At 40.5% G+C, this 24,866-nt stretch overlaps 1 protein-coding gene across 1 annotated transcript; it reads right to left on the bottom strand.

Annotated features, from left to right (window-relative positions):
- Positions 1-67: 67 nt before the first annotated feature.
- On the bottom strand, positions 68-17,736 carry LOC139656652 (zinc finger protein 271-like). Its single transcript, XM_071534253.1, has 4 exons — positions 17,367-17,736; positions 12,620-12,723; positions 11,782-12,452; positions 68-1,168 (listed from the first exon to the last, which is right to left on the bottom strand). The coding sequence occupies exons 1-4, from the start codon at positions 17,521-17,523 to the stop codon at positions 658-660; spliced, it is 1,443 nt and encodes a 480-aa protein (XP_071390354.1). The 5' UTR covers positions 17,524-17,736; the 3' UTR covers positions 68-657.
- Positions 17,737-24,866: the final 7,130 nt, after the last annotated feature.

Genomic DNA, 24,866 nt, shown 5'->3' with positions numbered 1-24,866 from the left:
GCGATTAATTTAATAGTTGACAACTAATCGATTAATCGTTGCAGCTCTATTTGCCTTTTTTGGAAACTAGCTCCTCACTTGTGAAGTATTACGTCATTTAAATCAGGAAGACTACTTATCATTCATTCATGCTTTCCCTTTACCCAATCAGAGTTGGTGAACACTTTCCCTCTTTTTCCAGAGAACCAATCAGAGTTAGCCGTCACTTCCCTCTCTTTTTCAAAGAGCCAATCGTCTTAAGTGACAGGAGTATACACACGTCACCTTCTATCTGTTGTCCTTCTCTCAGATCTGAGCCGTATGCTGCTGTCATTCCAGTCTCTGTGCTTATCTTCATCCCTCCTCCTCCTCCTCATCACCACCAGGCTCCAGAGGAACTCCCCAGGGGGAACGTCCTGATTCCTACGTCTATCCCGGATGTTCTCCTAACTTCACGAATGGGAGGAGTTCCTGCATGGAGCTTACGCCAAAGTTTACACCTCGTTTCATGTCATGAATAAACTTTTTCATTCGAGCGTTCATCCTAGTCTCTCCTACAGAGTAAACCCAGCTGTAATTTAAAGTCCAGGTTTGGTGCTGTGACCTGAACCCTTGAGCTTCCTGCGTTAGTTGGACAGAGAGAAGTTTGTTCCTCCTGCAGACAGAGGAGGCAGCAGTTCAGATGCAGCGGTGGATCTTCAAGTGAGCCGACCGAGAAAAGTGTTTCTTACACTGGTCACACCAGTATGGTTTCTCCCCACTGTGCGTACGCTGGTGCTGACTGTATCCACTTAACTGACAGAAACTCTTCCCGCATTGGTCACAGTGGTAAGGTTTCTCCCCAGTGTGGAGACGCCGGTGAATCCTGTATGCGCTCAACTGCCTGAAACTCCTTCCGCACTGGTCACAGCGGTAAGGTTTCTCCCCGGTGTGGATACGCTGGTGTTCGCTGTATGTACTCGAACGACTGAAACTGTTCCCGCATTGTTCACAGAAGTATGGTTTCTCTCCGGTGTGAATGCGCTGGTGTTTTGTGAGATAAGCGGACTGACTGAAAGATTTACCACACTGCTGACAGGAGTAAGGTTTCTCTCCGGTGTGAACGCTCTGATGTCTCTTCAGGTTGTGACCTTTCGCGAAGGCTTTGTCACACTGCTGACAGCGGTGAAGTTTGGGTCCGTTGGCGTCTCTCTGTTTCCATAGAGAAAGATATAAAGAAAGAGAAAGAAAGATCAGGACAGAGAGACAGGCAGAGAGTGAGTGAGTGTGAGTGAGTCGGGGGGGGCGTAGTGGAGCTAGCTAGTAGTTTTAACATTTTATTACTACTGTTGACATAATCAGCTATGAAACCACATCATATCTGACAGACACAACATATACAGTATATCCTGTGGTTTGTACTGTCTAGTAGGGATGTCACAAGAACCGATACTTCGGTACCAAGTCGATGCTAAAATTATGAAAACGTTACAGTACTTGTTTTTCTACAGTATCGTAGGTACTGGAGATGTGATTCTTCCAGAACTGACGGGGGCAGAATATACTGTATGACTACAGGTGTTCCAGTCTGACGTTAACCGCAAAAGGAAGAAGAAGAAGAAGGAACGCCTACCGACACGGGAGAATAAAAACGACATGTGCAACCGCTACAAGTGCAGCCGCGACGAAAGCAGCTCAAAGACAGACGGGCATCCAGATTTATACAAAGGATTCAAGGTGAGTTTCGACATATCGTCAAAATGTTCTTATCCTGAGATGTTACCGTTATTTTTGTTTGCAACAGCTGGCATCTGTAGACGTTTACAACGGCTAAACGCTAAGGCTAACGCTATCTTGTTTAGGCTAACGTAGCGATAGCTCACAGTCGGCAACAGTCATTACCGTTCAGTCTGTCATCAAAATATAATGTATAATATTTTAAATAAATATTTCCACACTAATGGTCTGTCACCATGTTAGTCAATTTAAACTACTGCCTGCACACTGAGTATATAGAGGTGTGTGTGTGTGTGTGTGTGCGTGCGTGCGTGTGTGTGTGTGTGTGTGTGTGTGTGTGTGTGTGTGTGTGTGTGCGTGTGTGTGTGTGTGTGTGTGCAGCCTCTGCTGTTTCCTTTGAGCTAAACTTGATAACTGAAATCTCCTAATTTTCTTTTCACAGTATCAGTCAGAGGAGGAAGTCAGCAGGAGAGACAGGAGCAAAGTCAGCAAATAAATATTAAGGCTTTTTTCATTTTTTTGTAATGTTAATAGTTGTTTATTGTTATTTATTACTTGAAGGCTACATGCCACTGTTGTTGCTTTTTGTAATGTTCAAAGTTTTCTTAAATAAAGGAGTGTATGTTGAAGTACATGGGATTTATTTATTTATTTATTACCGTGGTATTGAATTGGGTATCGAGAATCGTGGAATTTCAATGGTATCGACTACCAAATTTCTGGTGTCGTGAAATCCCTACTGTGTAGTATCATATGATATGTACTGTCATAACATATTCCACATAACAATAAATATATTGAGTCATATGTTCACTGTGATGTCATAGCATTTTAATTTCATCCAGACCTGGACAACAGTAGCAGCTGATGTACTGGGCTGAGGAGAGAGAGAGAGAGAAAGAGAGAGAGAGAGAGAGAGAGATTATTATTTTTACTATCATTAATCTAATCGAAGCTTTGGCAATACATACTGATCAGTACTTCATGCCAATAAAGCTCATTGAATTGAATTGAGAGAGAGCATAATATGTATTGTCAAATATCACATTAAGATATAGAAAGAGAAGCTAACAGGTTAAAGTTCCCAGCAGATATTTTTTCTCACCTCTTCTGAAGAATTCATCTTTCCTCCTTAGTGGCCACCGACAAATTCAACACAGCTGTGATGAACTGAGACAAAATGGCCGACAACGTTCCCCTCCTCCTCCTCCGCCAGATTCTTCTCTTCCTGCCGATCAGCGCTGACATCATCAAAAAGAGACAGTCGGTAAAACAGGGAACCCCCACAAAAAAAGCAAATAATAATAAAGTTGTGATTGTAGGATCCAATCAGTTCTATGAAGACTTAAACCTATTGAGGAAATATACTAAGTAACATTAAAACTGCACAATGATATTGTGACAAATACAGCTGTTTGTACGAAAGCTTTTGTTTTGTGTAAAGGTTTGTAACAACGAAAGGTAAAATGTACAGGTCAACGTTTCTTTTATTCAGAGCTGCAACGATTAATCGATTAATCGATTAGTCGTCAACTATTAAAGCAATCGCCAACTATTTTGATAATCGATTAATCGGTTTGAGTAATTTTTTAAGAAAAATAAGTCAAAATTCTCTGCTTCCAGCTTCTTAAATGTGAATATTTTCTGGTTTCTTTCCTCCTCTATGACAGTAAACTGAATATCTTTGGGTTGTGGACAAAACAAGACATTTGAGGACGTCATCTTGGGCTTTGGGAAACACTGATCCACATTTTTCACCATTTTCTGACATTTTATAGATCAAACTAATCGATTAATCGAGAAAATAATCAACAGATTAATCGACAATGAAAATAATCGTTAGTTGCAGGCCTACTTTTATTGAAAGAAAACAGAAGATATTGCAGCAACCTGCCAAAAAACTAAGCATCCGAACTCAGGTCCTGGTGTGACACCGTCTGCCTGAAGCGGAGCGTTCTCTCTTCTGGGGAATACTCCTCATCAGTCTGTTGATTTGCCTCTGAGGATCCTGGGACGCTTCCAGAAGAGCTCGGCCTGTGAGCTCGGACACCGCGCTCTCGGAGGCGTCGACAATTTGTCCGTTTTATCTCCCGGGTTTTAAACCACAGATCACAGATCTGCCTCACATAGAGCAGCACTCATAAACATGACCATTCCCTTATTTCTCTTCATTGATCAAATTTGTATACTTCAGCGTACAACTCACTAAAATGCCACAGTAAGAAATCTCTCTCACTTCAGTTTAGGGCTCAATCATTGGTTGGCTAAGTGAGTAACTCCACACAGTGGAGAGAAAGCCTTGGAACAAAGTTCGGTTACACCAAAGACCTGTGAACCTGTGAACCTGTGAACCTGTGGACCTGTGGACCTGTGGACCTGTGGACCTGTGGACCTGTGGACCTGTGGACCTGTGAACCTGTGGACCTGTGGACCTGTGGACCTGTGGACCTGTGGACCTGTGGACCTGTGAACCTGTGGACCTGTGGACCTGTGGACCTGTGGACCTGTGGACCTGTGGACCTGTGGACCCTGTGGACCCTGTGGACCTGTGGACCTGTGGACCTGTGGACCTGTGAACCTGTGGACCTGTGGACCTGTGAACCTGTGGACCTGTGGACCTGTGGACCTGTGGACCTGTGGACCTGTGGACCTGTGAACCTGTGGACCTGTGGACCTGTGGACCTGTGGACCTGTTTCTTCATGATTTCCTATGGAAAAGTTACACTTTCAGCTCTTATGACCCAAAACAGGTACCTCGCCTCTTTTTGAAAGATCAAGTTCAAACTATTTCAACTTTGTCTGAAGCGCACCGCTCATCAATGTCACTTCAGAGTTCTACCAACCAATGAGGATGAAGCAGGGGCGGGACCAAGAGCCGGGTCCCACGGGTTTATCCGGGAGTGGGGCAGGTTAGGGTCGATCGAAGATAATATTGAGAACGAACGGTCGGGTTCGGATAGGCGGATCTAACCCTAAGCCTTATCCCACAGCACACTCAATACATTTCTGCACAACTAAAAAGCCTCCATCCTCACCCGGGGGCCGACCGGCTTCCTTCTCAAGCAGAGAAGCCTTCTGGAATATTCCACAACATCCCAACAAACGGACAGTGACCATGCTGTAGGCTGCAGGTAAACTGATACAAACATCACTGAAGGAAGCCTAACATGAATATCAGTAACAGGCGGGCAAATATGAGACTCAAAAACAACTACACATGCAAAAAAATATTTTAAAAAGAAACTTTGTTTTAATTGATTTTCATCATTTATTCTGCAGCGTGTGTCTTTTGTCTTTTTTTCTCCTGTGCACTGTGCGTGATGTAATAAACTGCACATAGCCTTAATTTAAGTTTAACAAAAAAAAAAAGTGCACATGTTTTAATTGAACAAAATGATGATTTGCACAACATCAGACCCGCTTGACAATTTTAAGCAAACACCAAATCTTCACAGTGGGGAAAGAATGACTGAAGCAGCATTTGATTATTATAACTAATCATGGAATCAAGGGGGAAAAAATCTTCAGTGTCAGACCAGCAACCACTAGCCTACACGGCTACACCTAGTCTATTTGACCAGCTAAGATAAAATAAAATGGAAAACTAAGCAAAACTAAATAGTTGTGTTCACTGACCGCGGCGGAACAAGAACAGACCAGGTGCAGCAGCTTAAAATAGAGCTGGGCGATACGGGTGAAATCAATATCACGGTAATCATAATAATTTTTCTCGATATCAATATATATCACGATATGGTTCATGTATGCAAAATCACGTTAAATAATCAGATGAATGTTCATCTCATTGAACCGAATGGTGATGTTAGGTGTGACAGAAATATTCAAATAATATTCCTACCAGACCTCATTTTATCAGTTTTTAAGTAAAATTTGCTTGTCATCATCAGTTCAGACAGCAGAAATGTGTCACGATGTCAAAATATCTTCATATCATCACGATATGATTCCACTGAAAGACGATAAACGATAATATTGATTTATCGCCCAGCCCGAGCTTCAAATGCCGCTTGGATACAGAAATCTTATGCACAGTTGAGGCCAAGTACAGACCATGTCTATTCAAACAAAACAATTCTACCAGTTGTGTCTTAACACTAGGCTGCACCACTCTAGGAAATATAATGAATTCCTCAGCAAAGTACCCAAAACACCCAATGTTTACCCAACAGACAAATCCAGTTCAATTCGATGCAAACACAAAACACGAATGCAAAGCAACAAACAACTCTCAAACTAGCAAGGCCAGTGATAGCATTAGCTTAAACCACATGGTAACAATATAAACTAGTTGTAAGAGATGACTTACTCCTCCTCCTTTAAAACAGTCGATACACGGTAGAATATAACATACAGGTGTACTTACAGACAAATAGTGTCCAGGGCAACATTGTAAAAGACAGTAACTGTTCCTCAAGGCATTTCCTCAGAGAACTGAACAAAAAACCCTGCATCACCACTTCTGAAACTCACCACTAGAGGTCAGTGTGTATCAACGCAAACCTGAGAATCTTACGACAAGTCAACTAAGTTAAATGTTCTCTGCCATTACAAGAATTGTTTTCAGGAATGGGAGAGGGAGAACGCCGCTTTTAAACAGCGAGGGAGGAGAGAAGATGGTTTAAAAAAAATGAAAAGCTGCTGAATGGAGCGGGAAGATCTTTGTGTCGGTCCGAGTTTTGACAACAAGCTTTAGAAAAGAGGAGAAAACAGCAACACAGCTGGATATTGTTTTATATCATTATGTCTCAAGGAAATCTCCACACAGCACACAGTAGCTTCAGGACTGGTTAGAAGGTCTGAAATCGCTTACTGCAGGTTTAAAAAACTGTTTTCAGCTTTGCTCCATCAGCCAACAGCCGGAGGTTTAAAGGAACAATGTGTAAGATTTCGCCAGAATTCTAGTTTAAAACATTCAAAAATGAACTAAAATTATCAACAGAATGTGAAGAAATATCAGTTTTGACGTCATGTCAAAGACGTCTATGTATCGTGTTGCAGAGATATCTACTGAAGTGAGCGTGCTAACCAGCTAGCCCCGGCCCGTCCTGTCTTGTAATACCACTTGTACCTCAAGAGGCGATAGTGAGTCACTGTAGCGTCCAGTCTGCCCTCAGTCCAACATGAGAGGAAGAAGAAGTAGAGTTGCCCCGAGGAGGATGTTTTGCTGCCATGGAATAAACCAGTGGTTCTCAACCTTTTTCATATCAAGGACCCCTAATGTAGTACACATTAGGGCCATGGACCCCCATTTGATTTTGTCTCTTGGACCCAAATCTGAGAATATTTTTATTGTTAGAAATGATTTTGTCCAGAACTCCATGACTATCTGTATTGTAGGTAGAGAGATAACAGAGAAACGATCAAAACAGCCATTCTTCACATTCTATAATTGTTCTTGTAAATGAAATAATGAAGTTTAACGATTCATCAATTTGCTGGGGACCCCTGGGATGCCCTCAAGGAGCCCTGGTGGTCCCCGGACCCCACGTTGAGAACCACTGGAATAAACTACCAAATGGCCCCTACTTGGTTAGAAAGCTTGAATAATCCACTAACAAACTAGGTTAGACCACCTAAATCTGTGTTTTTATTTAACTATACCTCCCGGAATATGGCGCTAATTGTTTTAGCATTCTCCATTCACATGCATAAAACTGTTAGCATTTGAGCTAACGTTACTAACGTGATTAATACAGATTTGGGTGATGTACCCCAGCCTGCCAGTAGCTTTCAAACCATGTCAGGCCAATTTGAATTCTCAATTTAGCTAAAAGAAAAGAAAAGTGCAGTGCGTTGTTTTCCCATGGAGGAGGAGGAGGAGGAGGGCGGTAGGAGGTGAAATGCTGCCCCCTGTTACTTTGGACCATGTGGCCAAGTATTACACATTGCGATATACATACGATACAGCTGATATCGCTGGTCAAACTAATCTAAAGTGTTAAATTAACTCTGATGGGTGTGGACTGATAGAAACACTGTATAGTGTTGATTTGCACAGATCATTTAAAGAAGAAAGAGGAGAAAAACCTACAGAAAGTTAAAAGTGGGCCTACAGTGTTTAAATCATGTCCATGTAGGTCTGTTTCACTGCTGGGAAGTCTTCCATCTTTGAACCCACTCTATTTTTTCCGTACTTGGATATTTGGGACAGTTGACAATTAAACCACTAGATGTCAGCAGAGAGCCACTCTCCAGCCAGCAGGATGATAGAACGCTACATTACATATCTTCACTTATTTAATGGGACAGACACTGGTGTGTTTCCAGTACAGAAATACCATACCGCACCTGTACTGGTCAGTAGGACCAAGGAAAAGGAAGAGGCTGGTTCACGATCTGATCAGATTTCCCTATGACCCCCCTCCCCCCCTCTCTCTCTCTCTTACACACACTCAATACAATATTTGTCCTCCAATCTCAAACTCCTTTCTGCGCCTTTGCTCCTACCTGAAGCAGTCCGAGGGCCGTGAGCCTGAGCTGCTTCTTCATCAGAGGAAGACAAAGGCTTTTCCCTGGTCGCCAAGGCCTCTATCTGACCTGGAGTCTTCTGGTCGGAGTTACCGGACGCTCTCCGCGGCGCTACGACGAGCACAACCGTGCACATCTACCGTAGGACTAACACAGTAGTAGCCTAGCATAACACATCCGAGCTAAGACAGCACAAAGTTAGCACCGAGGATCTGGAAGAAACCCGCTGACTTTAAACGGCTAGGCTGCTTACAGCTTTACAGCTTTGAACCCGGACTGCTATCAGGAACTACTAGACTCAGGAAGACCAGGAAGACCGAGAGGAAACTTCTTTTCTCTCTTTGTTGTTCTCCCGTCAACAGTAGGCCGCCATGTTGCTTTCCCCGCGCGATACTAAACGCACCCATGATGCATTGCGCGAACAGCCAGAGCCGAAGTGCCGAACGGAGCGTCATCATAGCGGTGACGTCACTGAGTCCAGCCAGGCTGGTTTAAAATGGTCTAATGACGATTTTATATGAACATAAAATGTGACACTGTAGGCTGTTTCAGCTGTATGGTTTCTCCTGACAAGAAGTGGATTTCACCTCAACAGCCCAAGTATCTGAGACAAGCTAAAGGAAAAACAACAGGATTTATGTCTAAAGTAAAAACCCAGCTTGAGTCGAAGCTTTTTCACCAGGCAAGGCAAGTTTATTCATACAGCACATTTCACACACAACGGCATTTCAAAGTGCTTTACATAAATAAAAGAAAAATAAAGATATAGGTAAAAAGACAGTGTAAGAGGATTAAAAAAGATCAAAATATAAAGAAAAGTGAACATGCATTAATTAAAATAAGTATTACAGAGCAGATGAGTGATGCCCTAAATTTCTTAAAAAGCCCTGGCAAACAGAAGAGTTTAAGCTCTGATTTAAAAGAGTGTAAAGTGGAGGCAGACCTCAGATCAGTTCTGGAAGTTTGTTCCAGGCCTGAGGAGCATAAAGACTAAAAGCTGCTTCTCCATGCTTTGATCTGACCCTGGAACAGTAAGCAGACCAGCACCTGAAGACCTGAGGGGTCTGAAGTAGATCAGAAATGTATTTTGGTCCTAAACCATTTAGTGCTTTATAAACATGCAACAGAATTTTAAACTCAGTTCTTTGGCACACAGGAAGCCAGTGCAGTGATCTCAGCACTGGACTGATGTGGTCCAGGTTCTCAGTCCTGGTCTGAACCTGGCAGCAGCATTCTGGATGAGCTGCAGTTCTCTAAGAGCTTTTTTAGAGAGACCAGTAAAGACTCTGTTACAGTAGTCAAGCTTACTAAAAATAAATGCATGAAGTTTTTCAAGGTTCTGCTTAGACATCAATTCTTTCATTCTTGTGATATTTTTAAGGAGAGAGTAGGCAGATTGTGTAATTGTCTATGTCATGATAACTGACATGAACATGAATTAAACTTTATGAATGTTTACGTCATTAAGTGTCATTCTGTTCTGTGTAGAACAACTTTATTGTTAGACCAACGCGTTTCGGCTTGTGAAGGCCACAAGCCGAAACGCGTTGGTCTAACAATAAAGTTGTTCTATATACTACAAGTGTTGCTGGAGTTTTGACCTCTTTAAGTTTGTTTACCCATGCAGCACTATTTATTTATTTATTTGATTACTTTATTTGCAAGGGACCGAGCACAATGTTAGATATAAATGTTACCATTTGATGTATTGTACCAGATTTAGCTTTGAGCTAATTTTCATCTGCAGTCCCTTGGCAGTGCAAAGTGCATGTACTTTAAAAACTTAACTCAGTTACACTCTGCAAATTAGTGGCTGCCTGTTTGTTTAGCTTTAAGCCAGATTTTCTTGGTTTTAAAACTGCTAAAGGAACTGCAGCTCTTAATATCAGCTGGAAGTGTGTTCCATTGTTTAGTGCCTGTAACAGAAAAAGGGAGTTGAGGAAGTTCTAGAGGCTTTAGTGTTGAAAAAGTGACATGTTCACATAGTGGAGGAGGGGCTAGATTGTGTGTGTGTGTGTGTGTGTGTGTGTGTAATGTAACTCTTGTGTATGTCACTGTAGCTTTAATAACAAAAAGAAATGAAGCAACAATGGAATTTATTGACATAGCCTGTTTTAAGTTTCATGACTACAGATTAAGCTTAAACTTAAAAGAATAAATAATGAAAATACAAATAAAGATTATTTAAAAAGCACACATAAAAAACAGCATCTTCTAAAACAAATGCATTTGATAATTAATGTAAAAAAAGTATGGTCTATTAACAGTTTCATGAACATGGATGTCACAACTTCAAAATTGTTTAAAAATAATGAATATAGAAATGAAGATGATTTTTCATATGAAACAGCATTGTCCAAATGTTATGAAGATGTAAAAAAAAGAAAAAAAAGAAACAAAGAACAAACATTTTCATTAATATTCTGTTTGAATTATATGATCACATAAACACCGCCCTCATCACACTTCATCTGAAACCAAATAAAGTAAATATTTACATGGGATAAAGTAAATGCAATCCTCCAGTTACTGCCACTTGTCATTAATAAACTCAGACCTAAAAATGAAAAGCAGAGCTTTGTCGATGAGACTGGAATCTGTAATTCCATCACTTGTACATACGGACCAAACTTCTATAACAACACCAGCCATTCTTTATAGCATCTGTAATTCATCATTCTTCATCATGTTGGAATCTCTTCATCATGTTGGAATCGGTTCATACTTCATTAACTGGATAAAAATAATCTACAACTCACCAACTGCTTCTATAGACGAGCAGACACACATCCAAACCATTTCACTCATGAGGTACGAGGCAAGGATGACTGTTACTGCCACTGTTATTTGTGCCTTTTGTTTCCCCCTGGCTGCCTCTATCAGACACAGTAACAGCATATCAGGCATCAAAACCAAAGCATACGATCATAAAATCAGTTTGTATGCCGATGACATTTTATTGTACATAACAAACCCCTCATCCTCCCTCTGGTATCTGGCTACTCCATCAATCATCAATCAATGATTACCAGTAAAGCATGAAACAAAAAGAAAATAATCTGCCACTTGAACTTTATTAATAGTGTACTCCATCAATTGGTCAAAATCTGAGATTCTGCCTCTAACCAAACTCAACTGGGATGGAGAGGTCTGGAACTTTTTACCTTTGTCGTTTTTTAACAAACTACAACTCAAGAACTGCCCATCAAAGACATTTCATTCTTCAACAAAACCATAAAAACTCACAATTGCTTCAAAAGAAACTATCAACACCACACTAACTGCCTGGTGGAAATCAAATGAAATCCTCCACCATAACGTTTCACCCTCTGTTCTTACCCCAATGTGGCACAACACCATGTTCCTAATAAAGAGAAAAACTTTTATTTTCCAGACAAGGGAGCTAAAAGAAATAACCAGCTTAGAACATTTATTCAATGAGGACTTGCTCATGACCTTTGACCTCATTAAAGAAAAATACAACATACTGGATCACTGCTACTTCCAATACATCCAACTGAAAGAGAATCGAGAAAAATGTCTGATCCTCCTCCCTCCTGCAGACAGTGGAGACGCTCTGCAGCAGTTCAGATGCACCGGTGTGTCTTCAAAGAAGATGAGCGAGAGAAGTTTTTCTTACACCGGTCACACCAGTATGGTTTCTCCCCAGTGTGGACACGCTGGTGTCGCCTGTATGCATGAGAATATTTGAAACTCATCCCACATTGGTCACAGTGGTATGGTTTCTCCCCAGTGTGGATACGCTGGTGTTCCTTGCATGTGTCTGAAAGACGGAAACTCATTCCACATTGGTCACACCAGTATGGTTTCTCTCCAGTGTGAATACGCTGGTGTTTCCTGTATGGACCCATCATACTGAAACTCTTCCCACATTGGTCACAGTGGTATGGTTTCTCTCCAGTGTGAATACGCTGGTGTTGCCTGTATGTACCCGACTGACTGAAACTCTTCCCACATTGGTCACACCTGTATGGTTTCTCTCCAGTGTGAATACGCTGGTGTCCTCTTAGGTTAGCTGACTGACTGAAAGATTTCCCACACTGCTGACAGGAGTAAGGTTTCTCCCCTGTATGAACTCTCTGATGAATCTCTAACTTTTGATGTGTTGTGAATGCTTTGTCACACTGCTGACAGGAGTAAGGTTTCTCCCCTGTATGAACTCTCTGATGAATCTCTAAGCTTTTAGGTGTCGTGAATGCTTTGTCACACTGCTGACAGCGGTGACGTTTGGGTCTGTCGGTGTGTCTCTGTTTCATAGAGAAAGAGAGATAGAAGAAAGAGATCAGGACAGAGAGACAGGTTTAACACTTAATTACTACCCACACCTTAACATTAAGTTATAAATAGACAGACTAATAGACTAATGTTACCAACACATTAACATCAATGTTACAACAGTGATATTTTTGCTCACCTTTTCTGAAGAATTCATCTTGCCAGCTGTCCTGAACTGAGACAAAATGGCCGACGACATTCCTCTCCTCCTCTGCCAGATACTTCTCTTCCCGCCAATCAGCTCTGACATCATCAAAAAGAGACAGTCGATAAGACAAGGGAACATTCACAAATCAACAAAAATAATAATAATTATAATTTAAAAAAAGAATAAATAATAATAATAAATAAATCCTCGCTGAGCTTGTCTTCTCAGGATCTGCTGTCCTCTGGTTTGATTTCCCACCAGAAGACCCCACAGTCTCCGTACAGATATCGGCCTCATGCCTCACCGATATCTCGGCATGGATGAAGGAACGCCACCTTCATCTTAACCTGTCAAAGAATGAGCTCCTTGTCATCAGTCTACGACACACGGTTCAGAAGTTATTGGCCAAAACGTAAAGTTGCTTGTTACAGCGCCACCATCTGGCCAATGTGTGTGGGCTGCCCTGCCTGAGTAGTGGGGGGGCCGTAAGACGCCGCCTGCCAGATATGGCTGCTGTACAGCACAAGCAGACAGCCAAACAAGATGGTGGTCGTCTCAGCAAGGATCACAGTCACATGGAGGTCCAGCCAGAGACTCCGACAGTTAGAGCAGTGATTCTCAACCTTTTTCATAATCCCCATAACCCCTAATTTAGTACGCATTAGAGCCACGGACCCCCATTTGATGAGATTTTGTCTCTCGGAACCAAATCTGAGAATATTTTTATTGTTGGATATGATTTTGTCCAGAATTCCATAACTATTTGTATTTTAGGTAGAGAGATAACAGTGAAACTATGATTAAAATAGTCATTCTTCTACATTCTATAATTGCATTAACATCTTGTAAATTAAATAATGGTGATGTTTAACAATTCATCAATTTACTGGGGACCCCCTGGAACCCCCTCAAGGACCCCTGGTGGTCCCCGGACCCCACGTTGAGAACCACTGAGTTAGAGTATACCTCACACAATGCATCCAAGATCATTGGCCTTCCCACCCCCAATCTCTCAGACCTCAATAACAAAGCCATGACACGCAGAGCACGAACCACAACCCAGGACCCCACTCACCCCCTTACTCCTTTCTTCACATTGCTTCGATGTGGTCGCAGGTACAGGTCCCTCACCTGGAGACGGGCCCATTTTAAAATGAGCTTTGTCCCCTCTGCCATTGAAGCTCTGAATTCAATGCATTGATTGAATGTCTTGTGCCAATGTATTGTGAATGTATTGTTGTCTTCCTGTTGGTATGAATATTGTGTGGTGGGTATGTGGGTACATGTATGTGAGGCTGTGTATAAAGTGGAAGCAAATTTCCTCTTGTAGGACAATAAAGTATCTATCTATCTATCTATCTATCTATCTATCTATCTATCCATCCATCCAATATATACCTCCGTCTTTATACCAACATGCCTGTATATCTTGTGGGATCCCCAGGGTTCAACTTTAAGCCCCTTTGGTTTTCTCTATACATGCTTTCACCTCTCTACCTGTATTAGAGTTTACCAATCAGTGAATTGCAGCGCCTTGCAAAAGTATTCACCCCCCTTGACTTTTTGCACGTTGTGCTATGAATTTATTCAAAATACATTTATTCAGGATTTTTTTTATCCGAGTTCTTTGCAAATCAATCTGTTTCATCAAAGTTAAAACAAGTGTGTAGAAATGTATGTGAAAGCATAAAGTGTGGGTTAGATCTTGGGATCAGTGACTGTTTATTGGTAAACTGCTAGAATATGAAGTTGGTGGTGTGGCATGAACATGCATGCAGGACTCCACAGATATTAATGACAGGAATCCACATTGCCTCACTGTGGGCCCAGTTTCATTTGGAGATATAAATCGCACACAAATTGAATATGAAGGGTGCGATAGAGCAGGCTATATTTGTAATTAAAGGCCTATAGCATTTTTAGCTCCATCATCCACGGGCTGTATGTGAGACAATGGATGATGTGAATATGCATTTGAATGCAGAACGTCTCTGGTAAGACCGCCAGGTGATATAGGCCTAAACCTGTTTTTAAAAAACTTGTATATGTTACAAAAACCAACGAGTACAGACTTACAGATAATTGCAATCCTTCTCCACTGTAGTTTTGCTACAAAAATACCTTCATCATCCCATCGCCCTGTAGTGCAACCCAGGTCTGATGAGGCTTCACCAGGATTCTCTCAATGTTATATTTAAAAAAAGGATTTTGAAGTTGTACTGACTCCTGCCTTTGCTCACCAGTTGATTTACAAAGATCCTTTAATGACGTAAGAGAAGAGAAGTTACAGTGGGTCTACAGTGTCCAATCATGTCCATGTAGGCCTGTTTCACTGCTGGGAAGTCTTCCATCTCTGAGCCCACTCAGTTGTTTTTTTTAACTGATTACTGATTTGTTCTAAATGTGTCTTTCATGCGTCTTTCATGATCAATAGTACTTGGGACAGTTGACAACTTAAACCACTAGATGTCAGCAGAGAGCCACTCTCCAGCCAGCAGGATGATAGAACGCTCCATAGAGTTGAGACTGAAGACATGGGCGTGGCCGTTTCTCGGTTCCGGAAGCAAAAAACGCATTCATTTTTTTTTTTAAACATACACATGGTCACGTGTAGAGCTGCAACGATTAATCGATTAATCGATTAGTTGTCAACTATTAAATTAATTGCCAACTATTTTGATAATCGATTAATCGGTTTGAGTAATTTTTTAAGAATTATAAGTCAAAATTCTCTGATTTACAATATTTTCTGGTTTCTTTCCTCTATGACAGTAAACTGAATATCTTTGGGTTGTGGACAAAACAAGACATTTGAGGACGTCATCTTGGGCTTTGGGAAACACTGATCCACATTTTTCACCATTTTCTGACATTTTATAGACCAAACAACTGATCGATTAATCGGGAAAATAATCGACAGATTAATCGACAATGAAAATAATCATTAGTTGCAGCCCTAGTCACGTGACTCGCCATTCAGGGTGCTGCAACAGTTGAATGACCTGAACCGCTACGCAGTGAGCCAGCAGCTCAAACGAGGTGCAGCTGCGTCTGGAAAACTAGCAAAGTTGGAAAAAAGGCAAAGGTACAAGAATAGGGATGGGAGGATATAAGATTTTATCTTTTATTGCGATAAAAACACTCAAGATAATTCTATCTTGGTGAATTTCCATTATCGGGATAATCGTGAATATCCTCACATGAGCGTGAATATCATCACGAGTGTCTTGAAAAAGCTGTCTAGCTCACTAACGTACAGTCCTGTTGATTTCCTGATTTATTTTGAATTGCCATTTGCCACAAGGAGGAGCCGCATCTCTCCAGTCAGTCGTCACCATGCCTGAAGGCTCGGCTCGCCCGTCGTATCCCCCACAAAAAAAAGTTAAATCGGATGTGTGGAAATACTATGGATTCAAAACTAAGGAACGACAGAGAGACGAGGCCCACCTGCAGAACCTGCTGGAGGAAGGTGTCTGGCCCCGGGGACCGACACCTCCAAGTTACACATATCATGCATTCATCACTTCCAGACTGGATTACTGCCACAGCGTCCTCTATGGCACATCCTCCAAAATCCTCAGAAAACTCCAACACATCCAGAACTCTGCGGCTCGTCTGCTCACTCGCTCCCGTACCCGCGACCACATGGCCCCCGTCCTGCAAAACCTCCACTGGCTCCCCGTCCCACAGAGAATTCACTTCAAACTCCTCCTCATCATCTATAAAGCTCTCCACAACCTGACTCCCCCCTAGCTGACTGAGCTCCTTCACCGGCACACCCCCACCCGCAGCCTCCGGTCTGCTGACGCCAACCTCCTGCTCCTGCTCCTGCTCCTGCTCCTGCTCCTGCTCCTGCTCCTATAAGGTAAAGTTCCAGTATGTTTTAGTGCCATTTTAAGAGTTTCAAGCATATAATTATTTTGGCCAGACATGAAATTTTCATATCGTCCCATGCCTATAAGACTGTGTACATCTGGGTGTTAGAGGGTAAAGAAGCTACTCATCCCGGAGAGAACTGCCCCATCAAAGTCCTCCAATCACAGAGCTCGCTCCGTCGTCTCGTCATGTGGGAGAGACAAACTGTATCTAGAGCTAGTCATACAAGAGAGACCTACCGCTACAACCACGGACTGTAAAGGGTTCCGACGTTCATGCACTGCGCAGCTGTCATCGCTATAGCAACATGACGCTATAAGATTTACATTCAGCAAAAAAAACATGAATACTAATTCTGCAATTTACATATTTTCCGCAAGCGATTTTGGTCTCGGTAGCTAATATAACACTTCTTCTAATGTGTGTCGTTATGGATATTTTCAAAATAACTGTCATTAACGGGATAAAACGGTTATTAAACAACGACGCTCGAGGTGGCTTCTTATTGGCAGCTAATTATTCTGGACTGAACAGAAGGTTTCCTCTGTACTGAGTGTTCTTTGCCTCATATATTAGAATTCTTGGAAAAACTCAAATTCTCTACCAGACAGGACCTCGACTTTTTCATAATGTTTAGGTGTTGATCCAAAAAAGTTGTGGTTGCACTTTCTGCCTATTTGATGTGGCCCTAAATCTTCATTATTAAAATGTCTCAAGATTCTGACAGAGGGCCATCATAGACAATGTAACAGAGCATCGAAATCCTGAATTATGAGAAATTTTAAGACACACACACACACACACACACACACACACAATATTTGTCCTCCAATCTCAAACTCCTTTCCGCCTTTGCTCCTACCTGAAGCAGTCCGAGGGCCGTGAGCCTGAGCTGCTTCTTCATCAGAGGAAGACAAAGGCTTTTCCCTGGTCGCCAAGGCCTCTATCTGACCTGGACTCTTCTGGTCGGAGTTACCGGACGCTCTCCGCGGCGCTACGACGAGCACAACCGTGCACATCTACCGTAGGACTAACACAGTAGTAGCCTAGCATAACACATCCGAGCTAAGACAGCACAAAGTTAGCACCGAGGATCTGGAAGAAACCCGCTGACTTTAAACGGCTAGGCTGCTTACAGCTTTACAGCTTTGAACCCGGACTGCTATCAGGAACTACTAGACTCAGATCAACCAGGAAGACCGAGAGGAAACTTCTTTTCTCTCTTTGTTCTTCTCTCGTCAACAGTAGGCCGCCATGTTGTTTCACGACTGTGTATCTCCAGCCATCAGAAATAAGAATAAGACTTCCGGTGTGATTTTTTTCAGAATAAGAGCGTAATCTGAATCATACGCCTTTTTTAGTGTTGTGTTAAATATGTGAAGTGTGATGAAAGGGCAATGTGCAATAATTTAGACAGCCACTTATATAATATAATATAATGTTGTTTTTCACAGTAATTATCACAGCTCCAGTTTATTCCTCAGTGTATTTCTGAAGTGAACCTACAGCCCACTGAGCAATTTTACGTTGATCAGACGTTTAAAACACGTCTAAATGGCCCATAGCCGTCTAGGCTAAATTAAGTTTAAATGGGGTTGAAAAGTGAAAGTTTATTAGATGTCTATACATAGACAAAATTATCCTGGACTATATGAGAGCTACGCATAGACGCAATGTTGAAATGACTTCTTGTGCTCAGATAATTATCTTGTAGGCTAGTCTACAGGACTTCTCTGGTGCATATTTTGGGTATTTCCAGATGTTTATTCATTGTAATAATGTATTTACTGCTTGGTCTAAAATAGGTCTATACATAGCCGTAATGATCCTGGGCTATATGAGAGCTAAAGCATAGAGGAGACGTTGTTATCACGTCTTTTGCTCAGTGGGACCTGGGGCACGTTCAATCTGAAAACAGTGTGCACAGTTTTGCTTCGGTTTCCGGGTTGAACGTCATGTTTCCTCGAAACGGTGTGACAGCGACATAAACCCCGCTGTATTAAAAAGGCAGTGCGCACAATGGATCCAACTAAAGTCCTTTACAAATGTGTCCTGCAGCTTGCTGTCTGCAACAACTGAACTGATTAGAAGACATGTTTGTATCTTTTGCTGTATGAACCATGTGGAGTGACACTTTCATAAACTTTTCTACTCCACTCTACTCCTCTAAATATATAATGGTAAATATTACAATATCATATCACAACAACAGTGATCAGCAATAATGATAGGCCTCATAATAAAATAATTAGCTCATATAGATCCTAACACAGTCTGAAGGTAAGAAGTGGATTATCCTTCACCTGAAATGTTTGCCTTGTCATCCTGAAATGCAAATGAGGCAAACGCTGGATCACTGTAATTAGGAAGCAGGTTCCACAAACCCCTTCAGTCCACTGGGATGTTCTCTGCTGTTCTGGACGGAGAGGGCAGCGACTGTAACATCGAGTGTATTTTGTAGTATTAAAAACATATTTAAAAAACACAAAGAATGGCCTCCTCAGCTGCCGTAGTTGTAACGATTGCGTAACACAACAGGATGTTCAACGCACCACCGCTTCCGTTTAAATAAACGTTTTGCTACGTTTTGTCGGGGCTGAACGCAGGGCGGGTCTAAGACTGGAGTCCACTATTACTATCAGTGAAGAAGAAAACAATCAATTGTGTCCAGTGTTGCCATTGGCTGGTAATAATAAACCACATCAAAAGAGAATCCAAAGTGGGATGTTTGTTTACCCATGCAGCATTTATTACTGGTTAAAAAAGATATGAACATATCACACTGATTTTAGATGCCCTTCATTGGCTTCCTGTCAGTTGTAGAATTGATTTTAAGATTTTATTGATAACTTTGAAGGCCCTACACGCTCTGGCTCCCAGCTATATTTCCGAGCTACTAACCCCATATGTGCCACAGTCTCACTGATGGTACCGAGGTCCAGGTTGGTCATAAAGGGTGATCGAGCTTTTACTATCAGTGCACCAAGGCTTTTGAATAGCCTGCCTGAGGGGCTTAGGTTAGCCAACACAGTGTCTTCTTTTAAATCAGTTTTTAAAAACATATTTTTATAAAAAAGGCCTTTTTAACATCTTAATGTATTCTGGGGGTTCTTTTTTCTGTTTCGCTTAATACCTTCTTTCTTTTTATAGCATATTTTAAACAACGTGTCTTTTGATATCATGTTGTGCTGGTTCAGTAAATGTATGGTTTAGTTCCTTCCCTTGATTACACTTGTACTGCACCTTCTTAACTTTGTTTTATTCCTTTATCTATTATCTGTATCCAATACTTTACTCTAATAAAGTTTATTATTATCATTATTATTGATTTGATTAATTAATCTATTTGTAAGGGACCGTGTACAATGTTAAATATAAATGTTACTATTTGATATTTAGCTTCGAGCTAATTTTCATCTGCAGTCCCTTGGCAGGTTACATCTGAAAACATTCATATATACAATCTGCACAAATACAAACACACAGCACCAGCACATAATACACACTAGACACTGAAATGTAAAAAATTCAAAAGCCAGTGCAAAGTGCATGTGCTTTAAAAAAAATAAATCAGTTACAGTCTGCAAATTAGTGGCTGCACGTTTGTTTAGCTTTAAACCAGATTTTTAATTCAGTTTTAAAACTGCTAAAGGAACTGCAGCTTTAGTGCCTGTAACAGAAAAAGGGAGTTGAGAAAGTTCTAGAGGCTTTAGTGTTGCTCTCTGCTCACAAAGTGACATGTTCACTTAGTGGAGGAGGGGCTAGATTGTGTAAAATCCTTAAAACAAGACACACATTTGAATCAAATCTAAAATTCTCAAATCTCAAACAGTTGTGCTTCTGAAGTATATCACAGTGATGATACTGGATGGGCTTGTTATCCAATATTTTTAAAGTGTGTTTGTGTAAGGACTGCAGAGGTTTAATGACTGTTTCTCCAGCTTGATCCCACATATCACACTATAGGACACAATACTTTCTTACACTGTGGGATTTGATCAGAGTTTCTCTCTACAGACCAGAACAAACAGCGTTTAGTGGCTTTAATCTAAGACACCTTACAGGACCAGGAGAGGAGACATCATTACAATGGGAAGAGAGAGAGAGAGTGTGTGTGTGTGTGTGTGTGTGTGTGTTTATACAATACAACTCTTGTGTATTTTTTTACTGTAGCTTTAAAAACGAACAATGAAGCAACAATGAAATTTATTTATATAAGTTTCATGACTACAGATATTAAAACTTAAGATTTCCCAAGATGAAGAAATAATGAAAATACAAATAAAGATTAACAAAAAAAATAAAAGACCCATAATCCTCCAAAACGAATGCATTTGATACTTAATGTGAAAAAAGGACAGTCTATTAACAGTTTCATGAATATGGATGTTACAACTTAAATTTTTTTAAAACAATGAATATACAAATGAAGTTGATTTTCAATAAAACCACATTGTCCAAGAATACTGGATGAACCAAAAAATAAAACCAAAAATGTATGAAAATGTAGAAAAAAAGAAAGATTAATTCAGAGAAAATAAAATAAAAAAATATTAAAGTTCAAACATTTTTATTGATATTCTGTTTGAATATTAATGTTTCAACATAGGAAGTTTAACATGTTAACAAGAATATGCATTAATAAATATTAAACCTAAACTGAATCAAAAGTAGACAATATTGGAAATAGAAAAAAATACATTGTTTGATCACTAGGTTTTATTCAACTGTGTCAAAGTCCTCTAACAGAGTGTAACATACCAAACATGATCACATAAACTCCACCCTCATCACACTTCTTTTGAGGCCAAATAAAATCTCACACAATGCTGCAGTTACTGCCACTTATTAACAAACTCAGACCTAAAAATGAAAAGCAAAGCTCTGTCAATGAGACTGGAATCTGTAATTCCATCACTTGTACATACAGACCAAACTGGCTTCATTAAAGGGAGCTGTTCCTCAGAAAATATGCAGATTATTCAACTTCATAAACCTCTATAACAACAAAATAAAAATACAACAAGAATCCTTATTTCAGAAGCTCTGCATGGTGTACACACAAAACATGTTGGCACAATATATTGTTTGATCATTAGGTTTTATTCAACTGTGTCAAAGTTCTCTAACAGTGTAAAATATGATACAGTACATGATCACATAAACTCCGCCCTCATCACACTTCATCTGAAACCAAATAAAAACCCCACACAATGCTCCAGTTACCGCCACTTATCATTAACAAACTCAGACCTAAGAATGATAAGCAAAGCACTGTCAACTACACTGGAATCTGTAATTCCATCACTTGTACATACAGACCAAACTGGCTTCATTACAGGGAGCCGTTCCTCAGAAAATACACAGATTATTCAACTTAATAAACCTCTACAAAAACACCATCCATTCTTTGTAGCATCTGTAGATGGTGAAAAGGCGTTCAGCAGGGCAGACTGGTCCTTTCTCTTCAACACTCTTCACCATGTTGGAATCAGTTCAAACGTAATTAACTGGATAAAAATACTCTACAACTCACCAACTGTTTCTATAGCGATTAACCTGACACACATCCAAACCATTTCACTTACTAGAGGTATGAGACAAGGATGACTGTTACTGCCACTGTTATTTGTGCCTTTTGTTTCCCCCTGGCTGCCTCTATCAGACACAGTAACAGCATATCAGGCATTAAAACCAAAGTATACGATCATAAAATCAGTTTGTATGCCGATGACATTTTATTGTACATAACAAATCCCTCATCCTCCCTCTGGTATCTGGCTACTCCATCAATCATCTATCAATCAATCATTATCAGTAAAGCATGAAACAAAAAGAAAATAATGTGCCACTTGAATTGTAGTCATAGTGTACTCCATCAATTGGTAAAAATTTGAAATTCTACCTCTAACCAAACTCAACTGGGATGGTGAGGTTTGGGACTTTTTACCTTTTTAAATGCACAGCTCAATCTATTAAATACCAAGGAATCCACATCTCATTAAATCTAAAACAATTATCCAAACTCAATTTGCTTACAAGAAATAAAAGACAATTTGTAAAGAAGCTACCATTATCTCTAAGATGTTGAATCTCCATTTTCAAGATGAAAAGGCAAGAATCAAGAAAAAACATACAACAATCTACATGGTAAAAACCATATGGGCTTCACAGATAGCAACATACAGTACTTCCAACCCAAACCCTGAAAATAGTTAAAGGTACAACGGTGCAATATAGGCTACAGATAAATAAATTGCGTAATCATGCATTTAATTTATTGGCATTTCCTATAATGCAGATATAATGACTGAGGCTTACGATGCTTTTGTTCCACATAGCCTTCAGTTTTATTAACTCTTACATCATGTATGTCTGTTTGATAAATCCATCCACCACATGGATTTGAAGAACACAGTTGATACTCTCAGAAACTGTCTCAAGGACATCAAGTGTTGGATGTCACAAAACTTTCTTCAGTTAAATGAAAGCAAAACTGAAATAAGAAAGCTTATTTTACATGATCTAGGTGACTTATCATCTAATATAAAACCTGTGGCCAGAAACGTAGTAGTGGTTTTTGACAGTGACCTGACTTTCGAGGATCAGGTAAAGAGAGTTGTGCAGTCCTGCTTCCTACAGCTAAGAATATATCAAAGATCAAATCATTTTTATCTCATTCTGATTTAGAGAAGGTAATTCATGCTTTTATTTCATCTCTACTAGACTATTGCAACTCTCTCTATCCCTGCCCCAGCTTGTTCAAAATGCTGCAGCTAGAATTTTAACTGGTAGTAAACGTAGAGACCATGTTACCCCAGTCTTAGCACATCTGCATCTGCACTAGCTACCAGTAAGATTTAGAATTGATTTTAAGATTTTACTGATTACATTTAAAGCACAGAAAGGTCTAGCCCCTAGCTATATTGCTGACCTTTTAACTCTTTATGAGCCAGAACGTAGCCTTCGCTCCTCAGGCAAGGCCCTTTTGGTTGTTCCACAGTCTAGGCTCAAGACTAAAGGTGACTGCGCTTTCTCTATTAGGGCGCCTAGACTTTGGAATGACCTGCCTGAGGAAATTAGGTTAGCTAAATCAGTTTCATCTTTTAAATCCCTTCTAAAAACACACGTATATAAACAGGCTTTTATTATTATTATTATTATTATTAATATTATTATATTGTGTGAATTAGTTTCACTTAAGTGGATTACAGTCTTTTAGCAGCGCCCCAATTGTTCCCAAATAATTGCATTGGAGATGCCGGGGCCGGGCGCACAGCCGTCCTCCAGCCTCCTATTCACCACCGGCCACACCCACTATCTGACCTGATCTGGTGCACGTTCACAACATTTCAAGTTGATGGGATATATAATGGGAAAATTGCGTGCTGGTGTATGTACGTATGGTTTTACAAATCTGATTATTTTTTTCTGTACGTGTTTTTCTTCTTTTGTGTAAATGTAACTTTTTAGTGTGGAATCTACACTCAGTTTTACAATGTGACCTCAATACTTGCGATTCCTGCGTCGGTTGGACAGAGAGAAGCTTGTTCCTCCTGCGGACAGGGGAGGCGCTCTGCAGCAGGTAAGATGCAGCGGTGGATCTTCAGGTGAGATAACCAGGTGAAGTTTTTCTTACACCGGTCACACCAGTATGGTTTCTCCCCAGTGTGGACACGCTGGTGTAAAAGGTATGCGCTTGATTGAATGAAACTCTTCCCACATTGGTCACAGTGGTATCGTTTCTCCCCAGTGTGAATACGCTGGTGTTCCCTGTATCTATTTGAATGCCTGAAACTCTTTCCACAATGGTCACACTGATATGGTTTCTCCCCAGTGTGAATACGGTGGTGTTGCTTGTACGTACTTAACTGAGAGAAACTCTTCTCACATTGGTCACACTGATATGGTCTCTCCCCAGTGTGGATACGCTGGTGTTGCCTGTATGCGTTTGAAAAAGTGAAAGTCTTCCCACATTGCTCACAGTGATATGGTTTCTCCCCAGTGTGAACACGTTGGTGGTCTTTTAGGTGACTTGGCAGAACGAAAGATTTCCCACACTGCTGACAGGAGTGTGGTCTCTGAACACTCCGTTTCTGTAGAGAAAGATATAAAGAAAGAGATCAAATTAATAGTTTAATTAATTACTTAATTACTACTTCTGACAAAGTATTATAAACTATGAAACCATATGATAACAGACAAATAATATCCTGCGGTATGTAATGTGTAATATCCTCTTTACTGTCATAACATATTCCACATGATACAATATATGAGAGCATCATATTTTATTTCCTCCAGACATCTTGTATTGTCAAATATCTTATCATGAATGTATGAATAACCAAGCCAACAGGCT

This window comes from Centroberyx affinis, unplaced genomic scaffold, assembly GCF_046629955.1.
Source record: "Centroberyx affinis isolate AG114_WGS23_722 - 3 ecotype Tasmania unplaced genomic scaffold, CSIRO-AGI_Caff_v1 ptg002507l_1, whole genome shotgun sequence".
Taxonomy (NCBI): domain Eukaryota; kingdom Metazoa; phylum Chordata; class Actinopteri; order Beryciformes; family Berycidae; genus Centroberyx; species Centroberyx affinis.
The sequence above is the reverse complement of the archived record's forward strand: the minus strand, read 5'-3'. Positions and strand labels throughout refer to the sequence as shown.

Excerpts from the sequence above, each read along its gene's own strand:
- LOC139656652 (XM_071534253.1), bottom strand. The coding sequence starts at position 17,523 with ATGTGCACGGTTGTGCTCGTCGTAGCGCCGCGGAGAGCGTCCGGTAAC. Across the intron at positions 12,453-12,619 it reads AGATGAATTCTTCAGAAAAG|AGACACACCGACAGACCCAA; the intron begins GTGAGCAAAAAT and ends TCTATGAAACAG. Across the intron at positions 1,169-11,781 it reads TCTTCTTTGAAGACACACCG|AGACGCCAACGGACCCAAAC; the intron begins GTGCATCTGAAC and ends ATGGAAACAGAG.